Here is a 12,852-nt window from a genome sequence, read left to right as displayed (position 1 = left end):
TAACTCATTTTTTATCACTTGAAAATCCCCAACTTATACCCAGCTCTGTTTGGCCCTTACACTCGGTTGAGTTTTCATTCTAAAAACTCAAAAATCTCAACTTTTTGTGGGACCCATGGATTGACTTGGTGCAGTGGAAACCGAACAGCTACTCGCGTGTGGAAAGAAACCTCTTCAATTCTCTTTACATTGTTATTACTCTTTTTTTCCTTCAACCCCCAATACCTAAACTCGCCAAATCGTGGAGCTTGAATCAACTCCATCCTCATCCACTCAAACCCAGCACCCAACTAAAAAAACCCAACCACCTTGCCTCCTACCACCACCAACAACCCACAAATCCACAAATCACAACCTTAAAAAAATTCAGCCCACCATAGTTTTCCATCCAACACCATGCAAATCACAAAAAATCAAAACCATCCACCATAGCAGATCTGGCACCACCAATACCTTCAACACCACAACAAATTACCCTATGAAGCTAAGAGAGAGAGAGAGAGAGAGAGAGAGAGAGAGAGAGAGAGAGAGAGAGAGAGAGAGAGAGACCCCAAGCCCAAAAACCTAGTGAAAAGGAGAGAGAAAGAGAGAGAATAGAAACCAAACCCAGAAACCTAATGTAAAAGGGAAAGAAAAGAGGGAAAAAAAATTAGAGAAACCAAGCCCAGACCGGGCGTGAAGAAAAAAAAGTGATGATGAGTGGCTTGGTAAGAACACAGAAAATCAAAGAAACAAAGCAAAAAAAAGTCAGGTATGATGAGAGAGGAGAGAGCCGTTGGGGAGTCAAGTGAGTTTGCATGGATTTGACAACACACAAAAAGTGGGGCCTATTAGTTGAGTGAAATTACGAAAGTGCCACCATAATTCTATTTTCATAACTCAAAATTTTTTTTTCCCTCATTCTCACTAACTCATAACTCAATTTGGTGAGTTTTGAGTGATAGAAATAGAAAATGAAAACTCATTCAAACAATTGTAACATGCATGGTACCCACCAATTTTGAGTGATGAGTTTAGAGTGATGAGTGATAGAAAACACAAAATCCAAACATCCCCTAGCCTAACATTCCTCATTTGTTAAAAAATTCACAACTAATAGCTCGTATTTGAAACTTCAAAGATTAACAATGTATTTCACCCAAATGTAAATAGTCTTTTTAGCGTTGGACTTGGTGTTGTGTACGAAGAAAAATGTTTGCAGGCTAGGTTTTAAGGATGGCGTATATCAGTTGTTATATAGGTTGTATATAAAAATCAAGAAAGATTACTTCTAAATCTGACCACCATGATTAGGATTATGGGTTCCATTTTCAATTTTCTGGTAACAACACCTAAGGCATACGATGCTCTACACTTTCTTCACAATTTCATGCATGCAATGCTGACAGTCATTAGCCATAGAAAAATAATCACAACTAAGTGGAAATACTCTCTTTCAATTCAAACCAAATAATTCCTTCAAAGGGTTGCTGGGATTTGACCTCACAAAATCAATACAGAAAAGGTGAAGCCAGAAAACCGTACACGCTACTCTCAACAAGCTAACAGATATAATCAGTTCAACATGCCCTACATGGGCTTCAAGTCAGGCCAACAACCCTCAGTTTCTACTCTCATAGCCAGTAAGACTTTACAAAAAGAAAAAGAAAAAACAAACAAAAATTTTCACCTTAGCCCAACCTCTCTACAAAAGTTTCAGCTAAGCTATGCCCACTGACAATTTTGGTTGTCCCAACAATCAAATCATATGCCATCCCTTCCTGCAAGAACAAGTTACTCAAACATTCTAGAAACCTAAAAATGATGATGAAAATAGACATCATTGTAACTGGTTAATCAGTCTGGAAAATAGACATCATTGTAACTGGATCAATTCTTCAATGTACTCAAAGCATCTGCATTAGTTTCATGCTTTTGAAATTAGGATAGGGGACTGAGAATCCATAATTCGTATTTATGACAAATTGAAAGGAGTTGATCTTGAGAAATGACTTGAAGATGCCAAAAATGCATAGATTTTAGTAACCAAAGAAAGATTATAAATACAATTGCTTAAAAAGAAAAAAAGAATGCCATTTCAGTTATTCCATATGATACAAGTTGCACAGGTCAGAAGACTCAGAACAGGTACTATCACCAATCAAAAAGGGGGGACATTTATTATTTATACTTGATTGAATTTTGAAGTGCGCTGCACCTAAAAGATGCCAGCACAGTTCGTCAATCCAAAAAAAAAAAAAAATTCTTTGAGTAGAGTGGTTGGATAGCTTTGATGCGTTCCAAAGATGACAAACAATAATTTGGTTTTAGGTTGAAGAGCAATTGGCGCTTCTGGAAAGTCAAACAAGTCAGGAACAGAAAGACCATAAGCTCATTGTTAAACAAACAAACATGATAATAACATCATAACTACATGGCCATAAGCACTGCATCAACCCTTAGTCCTGAAATTCAGTAAACCATTTACTACCCAATCTGCATGCTTTTGCATTGAGTATATTCACATATATTATAAAGCGAAAAGCATATAATCAACACATTAGGTCTTCAAAAGTTGGAGATAACAGTAGAAATTGTGCTCACATGTCATAACTCTGTGCCTCAACAATGTGTGTTCCATGTCAAGTTGCCCAAGAAAGGCTGGCTTTGATGTGAATGTCGGCAGATGCTGAGCAAGATTTATGTGCCTCTAAAGCAACAAATTCCATAAAATTAAAATTAATTGGAAACACACATATAGATCTCGAAAATGAAAAATTAAAAGTAGGAAAATACTTACTGTCATCTCTGGCAACGAGTTCAGCTTTTTGACAAAGTCCTTTAATTCAGAAACTGACTGTGTCTGTGCACAACATAGCAGTCCATTAGAAAACATTTACAACTTCATTTAACAGTCTAGAAAGGAATTGAGATACTGATTGTGCTTGTGGAGAGAACCGTATGTGGTAAAATACTAGAAGTTGATAGTGCATCATTTGACACATAAATAATCTTCTTTTTTTGTTCATAAGTAAACAATCACATAACAATCCTGTTAATCCCCTCGATTATGGGTTGAACTATTCAACCATGCATGCAATTACAACCAAACTAGTAAGTAACAACTATAGCTAATACATATTTTACCAAGGTACTTGAATTTTATAGCAGAGAAGTTGGACAAATGTATTTTAGCACTAACATCAGTTTCATGGAAATATTCAACTTTGCATCAATCATAAACACAAAAGAGGCAGCAATGTTCAGTTGTTAAACCATTCACTTACAGTTGTTGTCACTTCTGTGTAGTCCTGCTTCATGGATGTTGCTTTCTGACGTAGAATCTGCAATCATACTGCAGATGGCAACTAAGAAAATAGAACTCCAAGAAAAATAATGGGACTTTTTTTTATAGACAACTGACAAGAGACAGATTTGGAAATTGAAGTATAAGCTATGATTGCAAGTAATATAAACTAGTTTAAATAGATCAACCTGGACGACAACTTCAAAGTTGAGATCCTGTATCTCCTTAAACAGCTTGTCACTAAAAAATTTAGACCATCAGCGGTAAGTGAATGTGACAAGAAGGAAGGATAGAATAAGGTGGAAATAAAGAAGTGGAAAGGAAAAACAACCAAGATGGAAAAGATATATTTAGTGAAAGCATTTGGGGCAACTGGCAATTCTTGCATCAACATATAATCCAAGAAAAATAGAATAAGTAAATAAATAATAGTTTGGTACCAAATTGATGTTTTCCCTTCTGTACCTACAACTAAAAGATGGTATGCAAGATATCAACAACATTAAACAGTTGGAGCATCTGACATCCTAAGGTGCATCTGTAAAAACTAGAGAAGTAACATAATAACTAACTTAGGATTAAAGGGCTTTGTGGAACTGTGGAAGTGAATCTACAAAAAAGGACACTTCACACGACATTGGAACATCCAAGGCTTAGCCGCCACAATTGAAAGTTAAATATTAGTCATATGATAGAGAAAATATTTAATTACACACCCCCCACCCCCGCGGGGGGTAAAATTTCATGAACATTAGTGATTAGATATGGTACAGAGATATTAGCTTTTTCATCCTTTAGGTTATTCTAGAAACTAAGCATTTCATAAATAAATAAAAAAAGAGAGAGAGAAACAAAAGAAAGAGCATAAACATTTTGGAATTTTTAAGATGCTTTGTGATATGCTCATGTGAAACCAAAGGTTTCTTTATTGCTATCCTCATAGGATCTGCAAAATTTTGTACAATTTGTTCCCTCATTTGTATGCCTTTCTAGTAAATTATGCATATCATATTCTAATACAATTATTTGATCCACAAGTACGACAAGTTTAGAAACGATTTTGAACAGAATACATAACTACATACACACACATACATAGCTTCACTGAGAATTTGAGGCTTAGCCACCACATTGAACATAATATTTAGCCATATCTTAGAAAAAAAAAATCAGTATAACTAGAAACAACAATTAAAAAGAATTAAGAACATGACTTTGGATTGAATAGATGGAGGAAAAGAATCATGTCACTGACCCTGATTAGTTTATTGACGATCTGTGGCTGACCCCAAAATTTTGGAACTAAGGCTTGGTCATTGTTGTCAAGAGCAGCAAGATATATCAAGCAGAGACAATAATTTACCTCAAATTAAGTGGAACTTTTATCTTTTTTCCCTCTTGTTGGAGACCCATGATAGATGCATCCAGCTCCACAGAACCATTATTGACATGCAGACACTGCAGTAAACATATTAGAGAGCTTATAACAAAATCGATATAACCGGAACCAATAGGCATCCCATTTCAGGCCCATGCAAGAAAGTAACAAAAATAATTTCTCTTAAAAGATCGAGCTTTAATGATTTAGCTTGAGCATAAATAAAACTAAAACAATCTGATGGTCATGCAATTAGAGGTTCAGTAGTCTCACAAGTCCAGGTAATGTAATTTTGACCAGAATGGATATAACATAAAGGAAAAACACAATGTTAAAAACAAAGTCAAATTCTTAATGGAGGAGGAGTTTTCACCAAGCTAATTGAATTTGTATAAGACAATATGAGGACTATAAATCATTAAACTTATCAATCACATCATTCCAGGGACATAACTATCATGCCAGGTAACAATTATGCATTGCATAAGTATGGGCCTACTTCCTTTGCATACCTCATCAAGTAGCCCCTCATATGTTAATTGAGACAACATAGGAGTAACCATGTCAACCTGCAGCCGAGGAATAGTCAACTTTAAGCAACAGCAAGGATTTATAATATCATAGACATTATAAATCTACAACTAAGAATTGCAAAAGTAGCTCAAAAATGAGAACTAGTTTAAAACCTTCTCTCTTTTTTTAATAAGTGAATCAAATTTTGAAGTGTGCCAAACTGCCAGTTCTTAATAAGAACTTATAATTCCTTTCTTTATTATCAACATCTCTATATTTCTCTACATTCTTCTTCCGATAAGAAACTGGATTTGGGGTATTACAGAACAGAGTAAACATTTAAATCTGAAATTCTTGACAAGAGCCTACGGAAATAAAATATTTGGAAATTGATTCATTTTTAATAACGATATAGATTCAACTCTAAAACAAATTAAAACCAAACCCACAAGTCAATATTTTAATGAAGTTAGATTAGTAAGCATATAAAGTATTGATTTTTTTAATTTAATGTAAAGGGTATTTTTATTCATTTTCATTTTGGGCTTATAGTGCAGTTAGTTGTGCTTAGTCATCTTCTTCTCTCTCTCTGTTTTTTATTTTTTATTTTTATTTTTTTTGAGGTCGCACTTAGTCATCTTTTGGAATATAGGCTTTTCAATTTAATGTCACTTTTGGTCCCTTTTTTTTCGACATGTAGTGCACTGGGTTGTCTTTAGTAAACTTTTGGCTTATATTTCATGTCATTTTTAATCTCTCTATTCTAGGACCAACCATACATGGCTTGCTCTCCAATTCGACAAGGTTTTAAAATTTGCTTGTCCTCCAGGCATAAGGTAGGTTAAGAAAATACACAATTTTTAAACACATGGTTGCATATCATTTGAAACTAGCATGACTTCACATCAGAGAACATACAGTAAAATAGAGGGAACGAAGAAAAGGTTACCTCCCTATCTAAAAGGATGAGTGTATTTATCTCTGGCACAACCATCTGTAGTAACAAACAAAACATTAGTGGGAGGCAGTGAAGTGTGCATCATTTTATAAAAATGCATTTTTTTCAACTTAGTTTGCATAAAAAGGAGCTTGAAGCTGTAGATAATTACATCAGGTGAGTTAACAGGTTCCTCTGCTTGCATACGGTTTAGAATGTCTGCAACACGCACTGATGCTTTGCCTTTGGCTCTCACGTTTGGTATCACTCCAAAAGAAAACTATAATACATAAATCGATGCAAACCTTTCAGGTAAATGCAAAAATATACAAGAAGAGCATATAACCATATTAAATATCTGCATTCATAAAAGATTTATTATATTTCAAATAAGTATTCTCTCTTTATAGGTCAAATTATTTTAAGGTTTCATCCTGATGGGACTGACGAACTCAGCTTGCTTGGACGATCTCAGCATATACTTCGTTGATGGACTGACGAACTCAACCTCCCTGAACGATCCCTTCGAGACCAACGAGGCTGTCCTCTAAAACGAACTAACCACATGTCCGTATCACTGACGAAAGTAACGAAGCCATTCAATGCAGCCAATAATGTCCCGAGCGGTTACAAGACCAGCTGTACAGACCGTTGGATGCCTCATTAAGGCACACATTATTGAGCATGAGGCGTTACCAAGAGAGACATTAAAACCACATTAACTACCATAACGGCTAGGGGCTGTGGAAGCATATATAAAGCCCTCACAACACCAATACAAGGTACACAGACACACCTCAAAGCATTACTAGTTATTCTGATACTTTGTTATTTCCTCAAAGTTCTCTTATACTGACTTTGGCATCGGAGACGTGGTGGCAGGCACCACACTGGTGTCCACCTTAAGGGAGCTATCTTACCATTTTCACAGTGACACCGACGAAGATACGGCTCCATTTGGACGAACCTTCAAGACTGACGATTTGCACTTCATCAGTTTGGCGCCGTCTGTGGGGAACGACATTTTCAGATTCATATTTGAAAACATAGTTTCCATCAACCTTCTACATTCAGATGGAACCCAATCCAGATTCAACAGCCTTGGCCCAGCAAGTTCAAGCCCTTGCAGCCACCATTGAAGAACTCACCAAGCAAAACCAGGAAATGAAGCTACGACTCCAGCAGGTCCAACAGGCTCAACAGGAAGAGAACCGGTCCAAGGGTAACCTGGAAGGAGAAGGGGATAGCCACAGGAGGGGTACCCCTCAGAGGCCAACTACTCCGGACGAGCAGAATTCAGATCTCTTTCGAGAAATGAGGAAGGAGATGGATGAACTGAGGAGCGCCATTAAGGAGAAGACAGACCGAAGCGTAGACAAAATGGTAAGGGCTATGAATTCGCCTTTCACCACGGCGGTACTTGAATGCCCTGTACCGTCAAAGTTTCGCTTACCTCAACTTGAGCCGTTCAATGGACTTAGGGACCCTCAAGATCATCTTAATACCTTCAAGACAACTCTAGGTCTTCAACAACCACCTGACGAGATACTGTGTCGTTCCTCTCCCACCACTCTCAGAGGAGCTGCAAGAGAATGGTTCATGAAGTTGCCGACCTCGTTCGTAGACAACTTCGAGCAATTAAGTAATGTCTTCTTGCGCCATTTCATAGGGGGGCAACGTCTAAAGAGGCCGGCAAACTACTTACTCACCATTAGACAGGGAGAGAAGGAAACTCTGAGGTCATATGTCAAACGCTTCACCCGGGAGACTCTGGAGGTGGACAAAGCCGATGACAAGGTGCAGCTGACGACCTTCAAAGCAGGACTGAGGTCCAGGGATCTCGTGGCCTCCCTCGCAAAGAATCCACCAAAGACGATGGTGGAAATGCTCTTGAAGGCACAGAAGTACATGAACGCTGAATATGCTTTAGCCGCGATAAAGGATGTGGAAAAGACCCTGCCCAAGGGAAACTCAGCCCAACTTGGGAAGGACCCTACCAGGTCGTCCATTACTCCAAACAAGGCAGTTATCACCTGGAGACCATAGACGGGCAAAAACTATCACGACCATGGAACATTGAGCGCTTGAAGAAGTACCACCAATAGATGTAACAAACAATTGTATTCGTTTTTGAAAGCAATAAAAAAAAAAAACTATTCGGCCAATGACTTAGTGCGAGCAAACCCAGCAGCTTAAAAACCAAAAACTGGCTAAGTAATAAGATTCCGTTTGGACGGATGTAAGTTACTGACGAAGCCAAGAATGACAAGATCCCTTCAATGGGTGTAAGTCACAAAAACTTGCTAAGTAACAAGATTCCGCCTGGACAGATGTAAGTTACTGACGAAGCCAAGAATGACAAGATCCCTTCAATGGGTGTAAGTCACAAAAACTGACTAAGTAACAAGATTCTGCCTGGACGGATGTAAGTTATTGACAAAGCCAAGAATGACAAGATCCCTTCAATGGGTGTAAGTCACAAAAACTTGCTAAGTAACAAGATTCCGCCTGGACGGATGTAAGTTATTGACAAAGCCAAGAATGACAAGATCCCTTCAATGGGTGTAAGTCACAAAAACTTGCTAAGTAACAAGATTCCGCCTGGATGGATGTAAGTTACTGACGAAGCCAAGAATGACAAGATCCCTTCAATGGGTGTAAGTCACAAAAACTGGTTAAGTAACAAGATTCCGCCTGGATGAATGTAAGTTACTAACGAAGCCAAGAATGACAAGATCCCTTCAATGGGTGTAAGTCACAAAAACTTGCTAAGTAACAAGATTCCGCCTGGACGGATGTAAGTTACTGACAAATCCAAGAATGACAAGATCCCTTCAATGGGTGTAAGTCACAAAAACTGGCTAAGTAACAAGATTCCGCCTGGACAGATGTAAGTTACTGATGAATCCAAAAATGACAAGATCCCTTCAATGGGTGTAAGTCACAAAAATTGGCTAAGTAACAAGATTCCGCCTAGACGGATGTAAGTTACTGACGGGTCAATACCCCCTCAAAAGTGCAAGTCACAACAGATTTCTTTGTCTACGTCCTCAAGATCAAGGTTCTCTAGATTTTGCTTGGCGAGGTATCGCAATAGATCTTCAACCTGCTGAAAAGACTCAACGGCTTTAACAGCAATGACCTTGAGAGTGTTGGCCTCGTCCATGGCGATAATCAAGTCTTTTTTCAACTTTGAGTTCTTCGTCTCTAAGAGCCATGTCTGATCAGGAAACCTTTCATCTTCTAATGGTCGTCATAACACGTCATGACGACCACAGAACTTGGGGGGCAGCTTATGGGACCGACGAACTCACCTTGCTTGGACAATCTACATATACTTCGTTGATGGACTGACGAACTCAACCTCCCTGAACGATCCCTTCGAGACCGACGAGGCTGTCCTCTAAAACGAACTAACCACATGTCCGTATCACTAACGAAAGTAACGAAGCCATTCAATGCAGCCAATAATGTCCCGAGCGGTTACAAGACTAGCTGTACAGACCGTTGGATGCCTCATTAAGGCACACATTATTGAGCATGAGGCGTTACCAAGAGAGACATTAAAACCACATCAACTACCATAACGGCTAAGGGCTGTGGAAGCATATATAAAGCCCTCACAGCACCAATACAAGGTACACAGACATACCTCAAAGCATTACTAGTTATTCTAATACTTTGTTATTTCCTCAAAGTTCTCTTATACTGACTTTGGCATCGGAGATGTGGTGGCAGGCACCACACCGGTGTCCACCTTAAGGGAGCTATCTTACCATTTTTACAGTGACACCGACGAAGATACGGCTCCATCTGGACGAACCTTCAAGACTGACGATTTGCACTTCTTCACATCCCTTATATGAATTAACTAAATTACATTAGTAAAATCTCACGACCTCAAGCTTGCGAATGGCTTTAGCGATATGCCAAAGTGAGCTTGTATCACCATCGACTTGGCTTTCCTAAGATGTACGGAAAAAAAATGATAAAAATCAAAAAATAAAATAAGACATCAGAAGCACAAAGAGAAATAATTAATATAAATCAGCAGAACGGACAAAAACAAATTTTTACGTACTTTATAAGCAAGGTCGAGTTCAAATGATAATACATCCTCGTCCAATGGAACTATGTACAATGGGTACACCCCTATAGTCATCAAATTATAAACATTTTCCTCTTCAAGGATCTGCAAAACCAAAAGCTACTCACCATAAATACATACACATAGCTTGGGTTTTACAAACAGAAAGATTGCCAACAAACATTTACCTTCTCACATACAACTGTGTGGCGAGGGACAAAATAAACAAGTATTCCCTTTGAAGTCCCTTCGATACATCATCGAGAAGATTCGAACATATGAATTTCATTAAATCGAGCTGAGAACGGACAAGGTAAATAGACTATTTACATTTTTAATAAATGGTAAATAATAGTAATTTGATATCATATGAATATATTTATAAACTTACATAATTCAATTTTAAGTCTATCGAAGAATATTTTGAAACAAATATAGATATTAAAATATAATGTTATATATAAGCTAAATCAAGTCTCGTATTAATGTTAATGAGTTTGTTCAATAAGTTATTATTTTGTTTGAGCATGATTTGTTTATGTTTGAATTTTACTTTTTAACTAAACAAATATACATTAAACAAGCTTTTTCTTAAGCCAAACTCAAATTTTTTTTTTTTTTTTGATGATTAGCCAAACTCGAGTTGTTCCTAAATAACATTGTTCTTTTACAACCTTAAGCAGACAAGAAATTTGTTTGAGCTATTCATAAAAACTACCGATAAATGTGATGTAGTTATTAGCATATTTGCAAATGTTATATAAAATATAATGTTTCTTATGGAAACATAAAATTAATATCAACAAATGTAAATATAGTTATTCTCGTACATAAACAATATAGACTGATAGACATTCTTAGGGTCTGTTTGGATTATGCTTATTACTTAAAATTTATTACTGAAAATACTGTAGCAAAATAATTTTTAAATATATGAATAGTGTCGTGTGACCCAGTTTTAAAGAAAAATTTGCATTTTTCCGTATTTGTGGGTCCCATGAATAGTGCATGGGACACAAGGAAAATACATCTTGACGTGGGTTGTATTCAGTACAATCCAAACTCTGCTTTATTCATTGCCAAGTAACATTGTTGCTATCAAATAGGAATAAACGATATAAGGTTGTAAGTTCCGATTAGTTTAAGTGCTTAATTGATAAAGTTTTTTATGGTTAAATAAGAGTTTAATATAAAGATCTTTTTTTTTAAAGGGGAAATTATTTTGCAGCGGACAAAACTGTACAAAGTCCCGGCGAAAATGGGTAACTAACCATAATTTTCCAACTATATAGTTAGTAGTTCTAGTTCCCAAACTATATTATTTACTAGCATCTTAAGTCTATGAGACTCGATTTTGGCCTATGGCGACCACATGAAAATCGAGTCTCTAAGACTTGATTTATAATCCTTATAAACACCAAAGAAGAACCCAGAGAAAAAAAAAAAAAAAACTAGAAACAAAGAGAGAAGAACCCAGGCCGCGCACCATGCACGACCTAGGCCAGGCCCCACACGCCGTGCGCGACCCAGGCCAGGCCGCGCGCACGGTGTGAGACCCAAGCCAGGCCGCACGCATCGTGCGCGACCCAGGCCAGGCAGCATGCACCGTGCGCGACCTAGGCCAGGCAGTGCGGTGCGCAGCGAATCAGGCCTACCGATTCAGGCAGCGCGCGATCTGGGCCACGCGCGACCAACCCAGGCAGTGCGCGACCCAGGTTCTTCTCTCTTTCTGTTTCTGGTTTGTTTGTTTGTTTTTTGTTTTTTTTTTTCCTGGGTTCTTCTCTGATATGTTCTGGGCAGGTCACCTCTCCTATCTGATCTGATTTTTCCTCCCTTTGATCTGATTGTTGTGTTTCTGGATTTTTTTTTTTTTTTTTTTGTGTATTTTGTGTATTTTGGCTTGTACGAGAGACTTGAGACTTATAATTTTTTTAAATTTTTTTGGTTTATAAATCGAGCCTTAGAGACTCGATTTCCTTTCTTTCCAAGTAGGAAAGGAAATCGAGTCTCAAAAACTCGATTTATAGGCCAAAATGGAATGCTAATAACTAATAAGGTTTGGGAACCAGAACTACTAACTAGTTGAAAAATTATGGTGATCACATGAAGATCGAGTCTCTAAGACTCGATTTATAATCCTTATAAACACCAAAGAAGAACCTAGACCCAGAAGAACCCAGAGAAAAAAAAAAACCAGAAATAGAGAGAGAAGAACCCAGGCCAGGCCCTGTGCCCAGTGTGCGACCCAGGCCAGGCAGCGCGGTACGCGGCGACCCAGGCCGATCAATCCAAGCAGCGCGCGATCTGGGCCGCGCGCGACCAACCCAGGCAGCGCGCGACCCAGGTTCTTCTTTGATGTTCTGGGTTCTTCTCTTTTTTTTTTTTTTTTTTTTTTTTTCTCTGATATGTTCTAAGCAGGTCGCCTCTCCTATCCGATCTGATTTTTCCTCCCTTTGATCTGATTGTTGTGTTTCTGGATTTCTTAAAAAAAAATTTGTGTATTTTGGATTGTACGAGAGACTTGAGACTTAAAATTTTTTTAAATTTTGTTGGTTTATAAATCGAGCCTTAGAGACTCGATTTCCAAGTACGCAAGGGAATCGAGTCTCAAAGACTCAATTTATAGGCCAAAATAAAATGCTAGTAACTAA

The 12,852-nt window shown here is 37.8% G+C and overlaps 1 protein-coding gene across 1 annotated transcript; it reads right to left on the bottom strand.

Moving 5' to 3' along the window:
* Nucleotides 1-1,416: 1,416 nt before the first annotated feature.
* LOC126697210 (vacuolar protein-sorting-associated protein 33 homolog) lies at nt 1,417-10,519 on the bottom strand. Its single transcript, XM_050394100.1, has 12 exons — nt 10,390-10,519; nt 10,196-10,306; nt 10,014-10,079; nt 6,287-6,394; nt 6,127-6,171; nt 5,177-5,233; nt 4,650-4,744; nt 3,475-3,526; nt 3,267-3,323; nt 2,780-2,842; nt 2,584-2,689; nt 1,417-1,760 (listed from the first exon to the last, which is right to left on the bottom strand). Coding segments are annotated over exons 2-12 (732 nt in total). The 5' UTR covers nt 10,277-10,306; nt 10,390-10,519; the 3' UTR covers nt 1,417-1,758.
* Between the last annotated feature and the right edge of the window lie 2,333 nt (nt 10,520-12,852).

The sequence above is a fragment of the Quercus robur genome, chromosome 8 (assembly GCF_932294415.1).
Source record: "Quercus robur chromosome 8, dhQueRobu3.1, whole genome shotgun sequence".
NCBI lineage: Eukaryota > Viridiplantae > Streptophyta > Magnoliopsida > Fagales > Fagaceae > Quercus > Quercus robur.
The sequence above is the reverse complement of the archived record's forward strand: the minus strand, read 5'-3'. Positions and strand labels throughout refer to the sequence as shown.